The sequence below is a fragment of the Physeter macrocephalus genome, chromosome 14 (genome assembly GCF_002837175.3).
Source record: "Physeter macrocephalus isolate SW-GA chromosome 14, ASM283717v5, whole genome shotgun sequence".
In the NCBI taxonomy this organism is placed as follows: Eukaryota; Metazoa; Chordata; class Mammalia; order Artiodactyla; family Physeteridae; genus Physeter; species Physeter macrocephalus.
The window spans coordinates 14,578,789-14,596,386 of record NC_041227.1 but is presented as its reverse complement, the minus strand read 5'-3'; the positions used below and the strand labels follow the sequence as shown (position 1 = coordinate 14,596,386).

The window sequence follows — 17,598 nt, the reverse complement described above, 5'->3', positions numbered from 1 at the left end:
TGGTACATGATTCTTTTTGAATTATGGTTTTCTCAGGGTATATGCCCAGTAGTGGTATTGCTGGGTTGTATGGTAGTTCTATTTTTAGTTTTTTAAGGAACCTCCATACTGTTCTCCATAGTGGCTGTATCAATTTACATTCCCACCAACAGTGCAAGAGGGTTCCCTTTTCTCCACACCCTCTCCAGCATTTATTGTTTGTAGATTTTTTGATGATGGCCATTCTGACCAGTGTGAGATGATATCTCATTGTAGTTTTGATTTGCATTTCTCCAATGATTAATGATGTTGATCACAGAATTTTAAATTTTATTGTAGTCAAACTCATCAATCTTCTTTATAGTTAGTATTTTTGTGTCCTCTTTAAAAAATCTTTCTCTGCACTGAGGTCATGAAAATAGTATCCTGTATTACATTCTGAAATCTTTATGGTTTTGCCTGTTGTATTGTCTACAACCCATTTGGAACCGATTTTGCATGTGATGAGAGATAGTGATCAAGTTTCTCTTCTTTCTTCTTCTTTTCTAAAAATAGGGATAGGGATGTGGCTATTTGTCCCAGTGCCATTTATTGAAAGCACTCTCTTTTCCCTACTGGTTTGCCAGACAACCTGTGACATAAATCAAATTCCTGCATGTGTAGAGGACTCTCTGGGGGCTCTTTTTTCTAGTCTATTTGAGTGAGTTTTCAATTTATTGCCTCTCAGCTCCGAATCCGTCTTCCATTGCTGGCTTGTAATATGGGAACATTCTCCCTTGCTGGCCAACGTGATGTTAATCTTTATCAGTAGTGGGTGCAGGACGGACACTGGAGGAGGAAGGGGCTCCTCTTCCTGATTCTGATATGCTTTTCTTTTTCTTGCTCTGGTGCTGCTGCGCTGGTGTGTGGTACCCACCAGTGGAGCTCAACCAGCAGGCGCGTTCAGTGGAAGCTCGCACAGCCAGCTCCAAGAAGGGTTCCCAGGACTACCCCGCAGGCTTCCTAAGTGTGAGCACTGCAGGTGCCCCAGCTTGCTTCCTGGTCACGGTTTCCCAGTTAGTTCAACAGCACCCCAAGCAGGCAGCTTCCCAGAGCTTTCCTCCAGCACCCCTTGGACTGTGGACCAGCTCTGGCTTGGGACGGCCCAGCCAACTTCTCTGCCAACCAGTGGGCTGCCGCCACATCCTCTCCAATGAGTCTAAATCCTAACCTTGGAGAGGATTCACTCTCCTGCATTTTGTTCTTTCCCTGACTACTCTCCCTCAGTCCTAGGGTTTTCTTTCTTTCCTTTTTAGTTAATCCCTTGTAACCACTAATCATTTTCATATTAAACCTGCCCTGTTCACGTTACTGAGTTCTTTCTGTCTTCTCATTCAATGCTTATACACTAAAGGTCTATGAATCTATCCTTGGCCAATATTGCAATATTTTATTTACTCTAACTTTATAATAAACCTTAATAATTTGTAGCATAAGTTTTTCTGCCTTATTCTTTTTTTTAATGTTTTTTTAAAATTTATTTAATTTATTTATTTTTGGCTGCTTTGGGTCTTCGTTGCTGCGCGCAGGCTTTCTCTAGTTGCGGCGAGCGGGGGCTGCTTTTCGTTGCGGTGCGCGGGCTTCTCATTGCGGTGGATTCTCTTGTTGCGGAGCACGGGCTCTAGGCGTGCGGGCTTCAGTAGTTGTGGTGCGCAGGCTCAGTAGTTGTGGCTCGTGGGCTCTAGAGCTCAGGCTCAGTAGTTGTGGTGCACGGGCTTAGTTGCTCCGCGGCATGTGGGATCTTCCCAGACCAGGGCTCGAACCCGTGTCCCCTACATTGGCAGCATATTCTTAACCACTGCGCCACCAGGGAAGCCCCTTTCTGTCTTATTCTTATATTCTTCTTCATTTATGTCCTTGCTATTCTTGTCCCTTTGCTTTTCCAAATAAATTTTTCTTTCCAAATATTTTTTAATAGCTTCTGCAAGATACATACACATGCAAATAAACAAAGCAACAAAAATCTATTGGGATTTTCATCCAGGGTGGCATTGAATCTATAAATAAATCTAGGGAGAAAATACATCTTTACAATATTAGCGTTTGCAATCTATGAATATGCTATATCTCTCTTTCTATTTAGATATTCTTTAATTTCTCTCAAAAAGTTTTACCATTTACTACATAAAGATTCTGCGCATCTTTTCTTAATTTTATTTATAGCTATTGATTTTTTATGCTACTATAAAAAGTTTTATCTTTAATTGTTTCTTTCTGGGATACAAAAATATAAATCACTGTTTACTGCTGAGTGCCTGATCTACCAGCATCAGAGACCAACATTCATGCCCAATATAGAGCCATTCCCTGGGGTGATCAACCAGCTACCTGGTGGCAGGTTGATTACATTGGACCACTTCCATCATGGAAGGGGAATAGACACTCTGGATATGAATTTGCCTTCCCTGTATGCAATGTTTCTGCCCAAACTACCAAACATGTACTTATAGGATGTCTTATCCACCTGTCATGGTATTCCTTACAACACTGCTCTGATCAAGGAACTCACTTCGCAGCAAAAGAAGTGTGGCAATGGGCCCATGCTCATGGAATTCACTGGTCTTACCCTGTTCCTCACCATCCCGAAGCAGCTGGCTTGATAGAACAGTAGAATGGCCTTTTGAAGACTCAGGTAGAGTGCCAGCTGTGTGACAATACTTTGTAGGGCTGGGACAACGTTTTTCAGAAGACTGTCTATGCTTTCAATCAGTGTCCAATATATGATGCTGTTTCTCCCATAACCAGGATTCATGGGTTCCGAAATCAAGAGGTAGAGATGGGAGAGGCACCACCCACTATTATCCCTAGGGAGCCACTAGCAGATTTTTGGCTACTTGTCCCCTTGACTTTGTGCACTCTTGGCCTAGAGGGATTAGTTCTGGAGGGAAAAATGTTTCCACCAGGAGACACAACAATGATTCCATTGAACTGGAAGTTAAACTACCATCCTACCACTTTGGGTACCTCATGCCTCTGAACCAACAGTCAAAGAAGAGAGTTACAGTGTTGGCTGGGGTGATTGATCATGACCACCGAGGGGAAATTGAACTACTACTCCACACCAGAGGTAAGGAAGAGTATGTCTGGAATACAGGAGAGCCCTTAGGGACCTGGTAATATTATGGTACTCTGTAATTAAGTCATCAGAAAACAATGACCCAATCCAGGCAAGGCCACTAATGGCCCAGACCCTTCAGGAATGAAAGTTTGGGTCACCCCATCAGGTAAAGAACCATGACCAGCTGAAGTGCTTGCTGAAGACAAAGGAATATAGAATGGGCAGTGGAAAAAGGTAGTTATAAATACCAACTACAACCATGTGACCAGTTACAGAAATGAAGACTGTAATGGTCATGATATTTCCTCCTTATTTTGCTATGAATACCTGTGTATGCGTGTTTATTTTCTTTCCTCTCATTACCTTACCATGTAACATAAGATGTATTGACTTTATGTCATAGTATTTATGTATCGTTAATTTTATGTCATAGAATTTGTTACCGGATATGAAGGAAGAGAGTAAACATCACTCTAGAGCTTTACTTCCTCTTCTGGGGAAGGAATTAATGTGTTTTGGTTTGTATACAGGATAACTGTACCCTGTCTGGCAGAATTATGACACCATCATTGTCTTTACTTGAAGATTAAGTATGGTTTAAAGAGATCCATATAGGTGCCGAGTTGACTTGTAATGGTTTATTTTATGTGTCAACTTGACTGGCCATGAAATGCTCAAGTTAAACATTATTTCTAGGTTGCCTGTGAGGATGTGTCCAGATGAGATTAGCATTTGAATCTGTGGACTCAGTAAAGTGAATTTCTCTCCCCAGTGTGGGGGGCCTCATCCAATCTGTTGAGGGTCCAGTAGAACAAAAGGTGAAGAGAGGAGGAATTTGCAACTTTTCTTCTGCCTCTCTGCATGAGCTGGGACATCTCACCTCATTATCTCCTGCCCTTGGACTAAAATTTACACCATCAGCTCTTAGGGGTTTTTTTCTGGCTGTGCCATGAGGCGTGTAGGATCTTAGTTCCCCAACCAGGGATCAAACCCGTGCCCCCTGCAGTGGAAGTACGGAGTCTTTACCACTGGACCACCAGGGACATCCCAGCTCTTAGGTTCTTAGGTCTTCGGACTTGAACTGCATTATACCACTGACTTTCTCGGGTCTTCAGTTTACATACGGCAGATTATGGGATTTCTCAGCCTCCATAACTGTGTGAGCTAATTCCTCATGATAAACATAAATAAATAAATAAATACACACATATATACATTGCTATGAATACATGTGTGAGATAGATAGATATATATATATATATATATATATATTACTGCCCCTACCAGTTCTGTTTCTCTTAGGGTAGAATCCTAATACTCTATGTTAAAAATTACTATTAAACTCAATAGAAGTTGTCAGTGTGAACTTTAAAAAAAAACCAGTTGCTTTCATTACTAGTTTGAGCTTTGCCCTACCCAGTTGTAAAAATTCCTCCTTTTTATATAACAAATTTCCACAAATGCACAGATTTCCTTTTAGACATTCTATTCTATTCCATTAGACTATTTGTTTATTCCTGTGCCAACATCATACTACATTTATTATTATAATGTAAAAATAATATAATTAATAATATTTTGATATGTGGTCTGGCTAGCCTCCATTCTTGTACTTTTAAAAAATGTTCTTGATTCTTCTGCAACCTTTATACTAATATATGAACCGTAGGATCACTTTGCCAAGTTGTTTTAAAAAATAATGTTGGGGATTTTATTGCAGTTATATTGAATTTATAAATGATTTTTTAAAGAGTTGCAATCTTTACCTTATTGAGTCTTTCCAAACATAAACATTATTTCTCCATTTATTTGGTTCTTCTTTCAGACCTTCAATAAAATTCTTTTTTTTTTAATCCACGAAGTTCTGTCATAATTTTTACTTTTTTTAATTAAAAAAATTTTTTTTAAATATTTATTTATTTATGCTGCACCAGGTCTTAGTTTCAGCACACGGGATATTTTAGTTATGACATATGGGCCTCTTAGTTGCGGTATGCATGTGGGATCTAGTTCCCCAACCAGGGATCGAACCCGAGCTCCCTGCATTGGGAGCGCAGAGTCTTACCCGCTAGACCACCAGGGAAGTCCCTCTGGCATAATTTTTAGGTTTGTTCCTAGGTATATTGTAGGGTTTGTTTCTTTGATTATTTATGTCTACCTTTATTATTTCTGACTGATTATGAGTAATGTGAGAAATGCTATAGAATTTTGTATAGACCTTATACCCAGCAACTCTGATGAAACTTATTTCATTCAGTGTATTGAATGTCTTAAATTGTTATGTAGGAAATGATATTGTCTGCAAATAATGACAATAATCTTTCTTTTCATTCTTACATATTTTATTCCTTTATCTCATTGCATAGTTTTGTATATCTCATACACTGCTGAAAAATAGTGGTGACTCTTATTCTGTTTATGACTTTAATGACAATGCCTCTGAAAATTCAACTTAATGTAGGTTTTGCTACAAAGTTTCAGATAGGTTTGTTTTCTTTTCTTATGGATTAATTTCTATCCTTTCATTTCCATTCTTAATTTTAATAAAGAATTCACATTTCACTTTTAGGAGAGCTTTTTAAACCCTCATGAATTCTAATGTTTAACATTCTATTTAAGATGTTCCCAACTTTGCACAGAGAAGACAAAATTGGTACATAATTATTTTTTCTTCTACAGGCCAGAATATTTGGCTGTAGTATCAAATTTTTACTAACCTCAGCAAATTTGTTATTTATGGCTACGTAACAAATTGTACCAAAACTTAGCATCTTAAAACCATAAACATCATCTCACAGTCTGAGGGTTACCGTTCATTGAGATTCTGATGTGTCTTCATAATAGAAATAGATAGAAGTCATGAATATATGTTGACATGGTTGAAATATAGAAATCTTCATAAATACCCAAGAAAACTATGTGTAACCCTTCCCTGAAAGGTCATATAATTAATGTACATCCGTGCATTTTGTAAACCATAAATAATTACCTTCCATTTTGTAAACCATAGAAATCACATTTCTCAGATCATTATATCAGAAGAACAAAAAAGTCTGAATGCTTGTAACTTGTATTTTGACTGAGGATTATAGAGTGGATTTGGGAAGGCTTCGTTTAGACTCTGTGTGAACTTACTGAATGTTAATTAATAAAACTGAGTGGTTTTTATTTTTTCTATTTTTTGGCATGCAAGGGTCGAACCTGTGCCCCCTGAAGTGGGAGCACGGAGTCTTAACCACTGGACCACCAGGGAAGTTCCCCCAAACTGGGTGGTTTTTAGTGTGTAAAAGTTGATGTGTAATTGATGAAGTGTTATTCCACCACCAACATTAACATTAAGGAGCACTGTCATCTTCCACCTTATTTAAGATTGTAGATAAACGATGATAACAATGAAGTATTTGGTAACAGAAAAAACAAATCCAGGAACAGCTTGGCCTGGTGGTTCTGGCCTGGGGTCTCTCACAGGTTATAATCAAGCTGTTTGCCAGGACAAGACTAGACTGAGACTGAAAAATCTACTTCCAAGTCTCTCACGTGATCGCTGGAGGGCCTCAGCTCCACACAGGCTGTTGGCCAGAGGCATTAGTTCCTCACCCTGGGGGCCACTCCACAAAAGGCTGAGTGTCCTCACAACCTGGCAGCTGAGTTCTGCTTGAGCAAATGATCGGGGAGAGCACGACCTCCCCAAATGGAAGCTAATCTCTTTTAATGATCTAATTTCATAAGGACATAAAGATCTGTCACTCTGCAATATTTTATCGATCACACAGACCAACTTTGCCAAAAGGTGGGAGGGGACCGTGCAAGGGTGTGAACACCAAGAGATGAGGATGATTGGGAGTCAACTTGGAGGGTGGCTAAAATGAATAAAATAAAATGAATGAAATTAAAATGAATTGAATGGCTCTTCCCCTTTTCCCTCACCTCTGAAATGGTTAACTTAATGCATCCAGGTGTTACTCCTGGAATATTGGTTGAAATAGTATGGAATATTTTCTTAGACCAGTGACATTTTCCAGGAAAGGAATGAATTACAATTTTATTTTGTCTTTTTTTAATCATTAATCTAATTAAGTTCTCTGTTTCCTTTAGCATCCATAGAGCACAGAAAAACGTCGAGCAAAGTTCCCTACTTGGCTCTAGCTCTCGGAATTCCGGTTCTTGTTACTCTTTCCACTCCACTGAGTCAAGAACAATATCACTCGCCTGTGGTTCTGGCCAAGAACATGTCATCAACATGACCTACCATGACAATACTCCTAGTGTTGGGAAAGGCAGTCTCATGCATGCATCCCCCACTGCAAAAGAATGGGCCTTGGACCTGGAATACTTACTTACCAAGACATAAGGAGCCCATACAACCTGTGCCAGGCTTATTGTCATGAGTGGAAATATCCTTCCCTGTTTTAAGCTCAACGCACGCTCCTTTGTTTTGTGTGTGTGCCCTCTGGCATCTGGTTAACCCCATTGCTGTATCTGCCCTCGGCGGGGAAGGGATGGCGTCCTTCCTACCGTGTCATGAGATGAGTGCCCACACGTAAATTGCCCGGCATCAGCTGCCAGGAGAGACTCCCTAGCCATGGGAAATCGAAGCCCGCTGTGGAAGCGTCTTGTGTAAGTGAAGCATTGTTTCATCCAGTGCTCGACTATGCTGTGCTTTCCTTGGAGACTCTGATACCAATATACAATGGACAGACAGATGTGTTTGGAGTCCTCCCTTGGGACTGATAATCGGGTACACGTTGTTCTGTTCAACACTTATTTTAAGATAGAAGAAATAGTGTCTTGGGAGAGAGGAGAAATGAAAGAGGCTCAAGATCACCACAGAAAGAAAGTATCCACCATTTTCTGAGAACCTGCTATGGCCCCGTAACATTGCTCTTCATTTTGCATTGGATACCCCAATGCTCCAAACACCAAACACTGTGAGAAGTTGATTTTTATCATCACTTTGCAGGTCAAGAGATTAAGATGTAGGAGATAAAGTTATTTGTCCCAAACCACAGAGCCAAGCCTTTTCAGACTCATGATGTAAATTGTGGTCTGTCCAGCCCCTAAGCCTCTTCCTTCCACTCCATATCTGTAACAGGGAGGCCTCTTATTCAGACATTCCCTCATCATCTCCCATCCAACTGATATTCCCCAGTGAACCACAGAAGCAGGATGTACAGAGAGAAATATGCTCGTTTATTTATTGACCAATCAACAGGCATTTGCTGGCAGCCTACTGGGTGCCAAGCCTTTCTGCAAAGAAGATATTGGTGATAGGACCAAGGCTTCACCACGGAGTGCCCCAGTGATCCAAGCGTGGGAGTAGAAGGGAATTCCCAGACCACACAGAGTAGGAATCCAGAGCCACTTCCAAGTGGCAGGAATCAGGCTGTGAAGAGAAAATGAGATCAGGGCTTCAATATAGGAACCAGCCAAGTCATCTCCACATTCTCTCCCCAAGAAATCCCTTGAGATAGAGAAAATAGCAAGGTGCTGATATAGTTGTATGAGTCTTGGTATCAGGAGGCTGATTTCAAGTCTCTATTTTACTAGAAAACTCTAAGGTCGGAGCATTGAGCAAGATTATCCTCAAAATCCACTGATCTTTTGGGCTTTGACCCTAGACAACATCTTGGAAATAACCTTAATAATACATACTTAGTGCACAGTGCTTTTGACAATGCACTTTCAAGTTCATTATGTCCATTTTACAGATAAGGAAACTGAGACTCAGAGTCACTTGCCCTGGGGCCCTTATTCAGAAGGGCTGGGATAGAATCAGAGCCATGAGCCATCCTATGGAAATCCTTGCCCTGAGGCCTGGGGAACAGGGCTCTTGAAAGACAAGGGAGTCAGGCAGAGGCTTTCCTTGGGGTCGGGATCAGGAGTCCCCCTGTTTATGTGCCTGGAACTCCAGAGGGTTGAGACAGAGAGCTGGAGGGAAGGAGGTCAGCCTGCCCCAGCCCCTCCTTACCTTTCACAGGGGAAATGCAGACTTTCCCACACATGCTCTTGCAGCACTTTAATTTACCCATGCACTGGCCGTCTGTCTCACAGTGACTGCGGGGGTTAAGCATCAGACATTGGCTGTAGACCACTGGACACTTCCCAGGCTTCTCCTCAACTGGTGAGAGTAGAGTCATGGGTTAGAAACCTTGTACCTTCCATACCACCCCCCTGCTTCTGGAACCCAGGCCCTGCCCCAGCCTGAGCCTCCCATCCCCATGACCACAACATCCTTCCTGAGGCCAGGATACCCCCTGAAGGTAGGCTCTGGCTCTCTTCTGACATTAGGACCCCAGTCAATGCAGGTGGCCAGTTGTCCAGTGCTGCGTGGCTGGTGGCTCTCCCACCTCCTCACCTGGGTTCGAGGTGTTGACAGGATCCAGGCATTTGATTCCGCAAGTATCAGGGCAACATTTCTTCTTCTCTAGACACTGCCAGTCACTCTTGCACTCGGGTTTCTCATATCTAAGGCACTGGGCATGTATTCTAGGAGGGCAGGCTCCAGCTTTCAAAGCTTTGGAAGAGAAGTTCAAGAGTTTGGGAGGAGGCTGGGTGTTGAGTAGCCATCACGGCTCCTGGACAAAGCACCGCTTTCCAGTAGTGACCCTCACTCAGGTGACCATCCACAAAGTCCAAAGTGAAGTCCCTGTCTGACCTCCATTAAGAGTGAAAGGCTTGATGAAATCACACACGTGGTCAGGAGAAAGGCATAAGGTTCCCAGCCAAGGTTTCTTTCCCCAGGGAGAAGCAAGGCTACACACAGGCAGAGAGGCAGCCTGAGCATGATGGAGATGGAGGGAAATAAACAGAGATAAATAGAAGCGACAGAGCAGGTGAAGAGCTAGAGCCAAAGACAGGAAAACAGAGATTAACGGAAAGAACCAGCAAGAGTCAGACTGATGATTGGAGAGCCACTGACCGGGAAATGAGGCAGAGAGAAAGAGAGAGGAATAAGAACAGAAAGGGAGCGAGACCTGGGCTGACAGATGGCTGAGTAAAAGAAGAATTTCCAGATGCTCAGAAGCTTGCACAGAGACCTTGGAGCCCAGATGGACATGAACACACCCCCAGGGACGTCTCCTGAAACTAAGCTGAGAGATTACAGTCTAGAGAAGGGGCCATCCCCACACCACTACGAGCCCCCATCTCTGACCCTGCAGCCAGGATCATACCAGGGTGACTCCAACTCACCATTTGCAGCACCCTCCACAGCCCAAGGTGCCAGGGTTCCCAGGGCAAGAAGCACGAAGGGGAAGAGGCCACTGAAGGTCATGGTGAGAGCAGGGGCGGCTCTGCTGGCCCAGCCGCCCCCGTTTATACCTTCCCTAGTGGGTGTGGCCTCACGAGCATTTCCTCGGCCCCTCCCAGCTTCAATGGCATAAGCAGGAAGCTCGGCCAGAGACCAGGAAGCTTGATACTGGAGAGACAGTGGCTCATCCCTGTCCCAAGCAAGACTGCTAGGCCAACAGAGTAAGGGCCAGGGAAGAAATAGGAGAGGCTGGCCTGGGATGTATCGCCAGGCTGATAAGGAAACCATTTCACGTGTCCGTCTGAACCCTGAGCATCGTAGGGGCCCCAGGCTCCTTAGTCTTGTTAGTGGAGATGGGGGGTAAAAGGTCAAATGCAAAAATGCTATTTAGACCTGGATTCTGAGCTGAGACGTTGGGCAATGCACCCCTAGTTCTCCCACTCCTGGACTCCCAGGGAATTGTGAAACTCTCTACTGATTGCTCAGTGCAACTTCCTTCTCAAATTTCAGATGACATTGAGACAGACTGGGACCTGGGACCTGGGACCGTTTGCTGCAGTGCTTGCACCTGGAGAATCATCTCCTCCTCTCCTCAAGCAACAGAATACAAAGAATCTCTAAGGGACTAAAAATAACGGCTTGCATAAGCAGTTGGGGCAAATTATGAACAACAAGATACAAAAGGTCCAAAAACCCAACTGCCACTTCTGAGGAGTAGGAGCAAAAGCAGGGTACTGCGCATGCCCCCTGCACACAGCACCACCAAGGGGGTGGGCAGACCACCCAAGCCACGCCTCCAGTCCAGCCCCCTGGACCCGCCCCTACCTTCACCCCATTTAAGGGACCAGCTCGCCACCTCCCCAGCAAGTGAGCAAGGGAAACTGTTACTTGTTTTCGCTCCCTGGTGCTGCAGCTCCCTATCCCAATAAAGCCTTGCTTGAATTTCTCGTCTGACTTCTTATCAACTTCTGTTGATTAAAGAGTCCAAGAACATATCTCTCAACCAACAGATATTGATCTCCCTCCAGTATTTACACTGTTGTATCTCCAGTGCATATTCCATGCCTGCTACATGGAAAGTGCTCATAAAGACTTGTCACATAAAAGGTGCAGAAGAAGGAGCTCTGCCCTCAACAAATCTCTTTGGAGCTCATTTTTCCCAACTCTGAAATGGGAGGATCCTAACAAATCAGCCTTCTCAGAGGGCTGTGAGGTTAACGGTGTGAAAGGACTCTGAAAAGAGTAAGTGAATTGTTTCCCTTACGACTAAAGAGAAGTGAATCTGAGATAAAGGAGCAAAGCAGCTCACCCGTCACTGTAATCAACATTTAGTTATAGTGTGTAATATGAGATGTTAGAGGAACGTTTCCTACCCCCAAATCCCCTACAGATTTCACGTGACAAAAAATGATGGCTGCCATTTGGTAAGCCTATTCTGTGTGCTACCCAGTCTATATAGATTGCTTCTAATTATCAAGAGAGTGATCATTATCTCTAAAAGCCGAGCCTAATTTGTCTAACTGCAAAGCCCGAACTCTTGCCTCAATATCATGTAACTTCCTGATGCTTGGAAGTTCCCCATTCCCTCTTCAAAGGGGAGGTTTTTGGAAATTCAAATAGACACAAAAGAGTCATGCATTGTCAAGATCCAAATGAACTAATTTGTAAAGTATCCTCCGACTAGACAGGCAGCTGATCCCTCTATGCAGAAGTCATTCAACGATTTAAATTTTGGTGGGAAAAGAAAAAGAAGAAAATCAGCATGCACTGGAGAACTACTATATGCCAGGGGCTTTCACTCCTGGCTGGCACACTCAGTAGGGCAAGGAAGAGTGAGACTTCAAGTCCGACTTCCACCATTGGGTAATATCACTGTTGGGTCAAGCAGCTTGGCTTAGGTTCAGGATTTTGGTTCTCACTTACACCACGCTGGAGACAATTTGATTCCTCTCACTCAGGAATGAGAGTGGAAGAATTGGCCAGACTTCCCACTCTCTGCTTCTTCCTATTTTCCTCAATGTCACATTCAAGAGAGTATCTGCAGTTTTCTAAATATTTGCTTCATAAGGATTGAGAGAGGGAATGCTCCAGCTAGAGTTCTCTACATGTGATTGATTATAAAAGCCAACTCCTTTCTCATTGGAAGAGTCCTGTGATCAGTTAGCAATGTCTGCCATGGACACCATAGGAAGGTAATGACATTGTATGATCATTTCTGTCCTTTATATGTTTAGTTCTAAATCTTTAAGTCATAGACTGTTGGGACTTCCCTTGCGGTACAGTGGTTAGGACCCAGCACGCTCACTACCGGGACCCTGGGTTCAATCCCTACTCAGGGAACTAAGAAACCCGTAAGCTGCGTGATGCGGCCAAAAAAAAAAAAAAAAAATCGTAGACCGTTAAGATTAAAAGGGATCTGAGAGGTCATCTAGACCAGGGGTCAGCAAACTACAGCCTGGCGACCAAATCCAGACAGCTGCCTATTTTTCTAAATGACGTTTTATTGCAACATAGCCGCTCATTTATTTACGTATTGTCTGAGGCTACTTTCTCACTACAGTGGGAGAGCTGCATAGTTGTGGCAGAGACCCAAGGCTTTAGACAAAGCCTAAAATATTTATTCTCTGGTCCTTTGCAGAATATGTTTGCTGACTCCTGATCCAGACCCAACCTCCAGCTGGCAGCAGGAGAGTGAGGCCCTCAGAAGAAGGTACAAGCCCAAAGCTGCATAATGAGTGAATTACACAACACCAGATCAAGCTTTTCTAAACCTGGTTACTCCCATGTTGATCCCAGAACCCGCTTGGTAATGGTAATGGGTGGATACTCCCCTCTCCTAGTCCGATCTTAACCCAAGATAGATTCACTAAGCCTACCTCACACACCATCCGTTGCCTTCTACAAATACTATAGGCTCATTCATTCGTTCAGTCCATTCACACAAAAATTATTTAATGAATTATTATTGCATGCCAGATATTGTGCTAGGCCCTCAGGCTACAATCAAGAAGATACACAAAGTCAATACCATGTGGTTGTAAGAACCTAAACTTCACAACGCTGTAAATCAACTATACTTCAATGAAATAAATTTTTAAAAAACATTTAAAAAAACCTACACTTCAATAAAATAAATTTAAAAAAAAAAAGAACCTAAATTTAAGGTGTGAGATACCTGGCTTGGAAGAAAATCACTGGCCTTCTCTGAGCCTCAGTTTCCTCAGCTATAAGATGGGAGTATTGGTTTCTCCTATGTCACATGGTTGTTGTAAAGAGTAATTGGCAAGCACTCAGCACCGTGTCCGGTCCACTCAGCACAGTGGACATTTTTCTTATGACAGTTGGGTACACTGGACATTAGGCACACAGGGGACTGTCAGGTCCTTGGATCCTTGGGTCTGGACCCTTCTTACCCAGCCCCATTAAATGCCTGACTGAGTCTTCAGGACAGAATTGCTTTTAGGGTGTGGGGGTCCTCTGTCTATATAAATAATTTGATTTTAAAATATATTACAAAATTCACAGGCCCATGGGAGTTATCATGATTTATCTATGAAGATTTGAAATAATTTCAGAGACGAGGTGCCATATTTACTTACCATCCAAACAGAGCATGTGAAGATTCTTAATATCCAGGCATCATGTCTTCCTCTGTGGGTCCAGAAACCAGTCTTCACGTTTTTTGTTTTTTGTTTTGCAGGGGGTGGGGGGGGTGGCGGTTTGGCTGCACTGCACGGCATGTGGGGTCTTAGTTCCCTGACCAGGGATCGAACCCATGCCCCCTGCACTGGAAGCGCAGAGTCTTAACCACTGGACTGCCAGGGAAGTCCCTTCATGTTCTTTATTGTGAGATGTGATAAGTTTTTCACATCTCCCAGCCCAAGAAACGGTGTCAGCTCTGTTACTGCTTTGAGTGCCATGGCTCTATTTTGTTTGTATTAAAGTAATATAGACCTTTGTGATAATTAATTTTATGTGTCAACCTGACTAGGCTCTAGTACCCTGTTGTTTGGCCAAACACCAGTCTAGATGTTGCTGTGAAGGTATTTATTAGATGCGATTAAACGGACACTAAGATCCCTCATGCCACATGGCACGGCACGCCGCCCCCCCCCCCAAAACTGGAAGAGCCCCTTGGTGTTGCAGAGCTGCTGTCCAGTAGGGTGACCGCCGTGGATGCCAGAAATGAGAGGAGAAACAGAAGGTGGGAAAGAGCCCCCAAAGGGAGAAAGGAGGACCAGGACCCAGGCAGCAGAGGGAAAACAGATGATTTTGAGGAAGGGGCTCCAAAGCATAGAGCCCCGAGGTGTAAGGCCCAGGGCAGGAGCCCCAGTTGCCCAGATCTAAGGGAGATACGTTTCCTTCTCCCCACACTGATGATAGATGGCATCTTTGCCCTTAGCTAAAATTCACTGTTTCTCAAACAAAACAAAACAAAACAAAAAACAAACCAACAAAAAAAACCCAAAACCAAACAAAAAAAAAAAACCCTTTCAGAATCTGTAAGTCAGGAGACCAGGTTCTCATGGCTCATCTCTATATGTATGAGGCAGCCACTGCCCTTCTCTATGCCTCAGTTCCTCCATCTGTCCCATGATGATAATTGTGACTCTAAGGTACCATGTCACCCAGCTTCCTCTTGGGCCATAAACAAAGCCCAGGAGCCTCAGCCCACGTTCTGACTTCTGCAGTTGTCTTTATAACTTAACTTGAAGTACTCTCTCCAATGAAACATACAAAATATTCAATAATGACAGAAGGGGATTGGAGATGCAGAAGCCAGGAGGCCTGGAGAAGTAGCCAGACATGGTGGTGAGGGTCGCGGGGTAGAATGTCACTGATCTGGGACAGGAAGAGTAGACTTTAGAAAGAGAAGGAAACCAGGGAGGCTCAGGGCATTTCACTCACGTCTGGAGACCCATGGGTGACAGGTGTGGCAGCCAGGTATCCCCACACCTTAGAGAGAAAGAGATGGCCTACCCACTTCCTACTTAGTGTTTCCCCACCCAAGAAAGTTTGAATTTACAATCCAAAGTTTGAATTTCTCCCCCAGCCACTGATCATATTCCTATGAAACTGGGAAAGGTGTACTATTCTTTTAGGCTCAAATGTGAACCAGTGGGAAGCTACCAGGTAAAGCAGAATCTAGGCAAATGTGAAAAATATCCATCCACTGAGGAAGTAGCTGGAGGAAATAACCAACATGGTAGATCTCATATCTTCCTATTGATACTTATCTAAGAGGTGGTTCATGGATAGATCAGGGTTATGCAATTTATTCCTTCAAAGGCTGAGTGTCCCCCTAAAAGAAGACATCCATTTACCATGAGGTTACTGAAACAGAGACTGTGGTTGGTCATAAGGAAATGCTTCACAGTCTGGTAAAACAAAACGAAAATTGAGTGTTGGACATTAAGAAACTGTGAGTCATACTCCCCGTGGAAGAAAACAGGAAAAAGAAAAGCTGAATTTTTAAACTTATTCAAACGCTTTCCAAACCACCAACACTTACGTAAAGTGCACTCCACCTCTCTCATGAAGGAAGATAACAAAATGTCGCTTCTGGTACTACACTCATCTCGTTCTGGAATCTAAATGAAAGCAGTTCTCTCAGTTAAGTCCAGATAAGGCTCTTTATAGACTACGGATTAAGTAAGTTTAACAACCGCGAATGCACCCAACATAAAATAGAAGAACGAGAACAGAATAACTGCAATAAAAAAAAACCCTCTTATTTTCAAAAGAGAAACATGTAAAGCAACATACAGGCTGTCAGTGGTCTACAGAACCTTTTGTATATCCTATAAAACAAGGAGGTGGGGACTTCCTACCTGGTGATGGAGTGACTTCCTTGTTCAGTGAATCTGGCTGATCCATTCTGCTCTCTGGGAGCCTCACCCTTGCCCATTGTTTCCCATGGCCGTATCTCAGAGAAATATTGCAGAGGATGCCCTTTGCGGGGAGAGGGATCTACCCCTTTTCAGGAATTCACTTCATAAGAATGCAGCAGGACATCCATATTGATGTGAGCAATCAGTGACCACTGTTGGAGAGACTTAGGTTTCTTGTTTAGTTAAATCCTTATCCATTTGCTTCAAATAAAAGCATAAGCTAATAACCATAGTTGGAAATCTTGTCGAGTCATGTTTGTCTTTTATTTACTCTGCTCAACCTTAAATGTACACCTTTAATCTGAATATGTATGTCTTAATTTTGAACACTTTCTTCTTTTTATCTCTTTGAATATTGCTTCTCTACCATTCTCTCCATTCCCCTTCTAGAACTCTCATTGGCTACTTATTAGATCCTCTATTTATTGTCCCCTTGTCTTCCCTTCCTCCCGTATTTTTCTCTTCATCTCTCTGTGCTGTGTTCTGGGTGAATCCCTCAGTACTATCTTCCAATTCACTAATTTTTCTTTCAACTGCACCCAGTCTGGACTCCATTTTGTTTAACAAGCTTTTTAATTTCAACAATCAGTTTTTATTTCCAGGATTTCTATTATACACACACACACACACACACACACACACATATGTGTATATATGTATATATATATACAATATATTTCTATTATATATATTTCTATTTCTATATAAACCTCCATGAGGTTTGGAGTTTGGAATTACCTAAGTATCTGCTTCTGAATAATAGCTCTGTCGATGCATACAATCTTAAAAGAGTTGAGTTCTCTGTCACTGAGAAATTGGTAATGACTCCTGACTTTGAGAAGAACTCACAGGAGAGCACTGTACTTGAGCAGTGATCAGCATGCATAGAGGATAGGACAGTAACAGATATCTGTCATCTGTAACCTGATTACCATTGGTCCTCATCTTAAAATCATATAACGTTTGCACTGAAAGGTACTTCAGAATAGATCTAGGCCAAATCTGTTTCACAGAGGAGAAAACAGAGTCCCAAAGGGAGGGAGCACATCCAAAGTCACACAATAAATTAGTTACCACATGTGAGATGTGACTTCTCTGAATCTAGTCACTCCCAACTTATCCCAGGAGCCTGTTCTATTTGGCCATCCCCCTCTTTTTTTGTTTTTTAATAAATTTATTTTATTTATTTATTTACTTATTTTTTGGCTGCATTGAGTCTTCGTTGCTATGTGCGGGCTTTCTCAAGTTGCTGCGAGTGGGGCACTACTCTTCGCTGTGGTGCACGGGCTCCTCGTTGTGGTGGCTTCTCTTGTTACAGAGCACAGGCTCTAGGCACACAGGCTTCAGTAGTTGTGGCTCACGGGCTCTAGAGCGCAGGCTCA

At 42.9% G+C, this 17,598-nt stretch overlaps 1 protein-coding gene across 1 annotated transcript; it reads right to left on the bottom strand.

The window, feature by feature from the left end:
* Positions 1-8,245: 8,245 nt before the first annotated feature.
* SLPI (secretory leukocyte peptidase inhibitor) lies at positions 8,246-10,390 on the bottom strand. Its single transcript, XM_007115473.2, has 4 exons — positions 10,268-10,390; positions 9,432-9,590; positions 9,045-9,194; positions 8,246-8,459 (listed from the first exon to the last, which is right to left on the bottom strand). Exons 1-4 carry the CDS (start codon positions 10,347-10,349, stop codon positions 8,455-8,457), a joined length of 396 nt encoding a protein of 131 aa, XP_007115535.1. The 5' UTR covers positions 10,350-10,390; the 3' UTR covers positions 8,246-8,454.
* Positions 10,391-17,598: the final 7,208 nt, after the last annotated feature.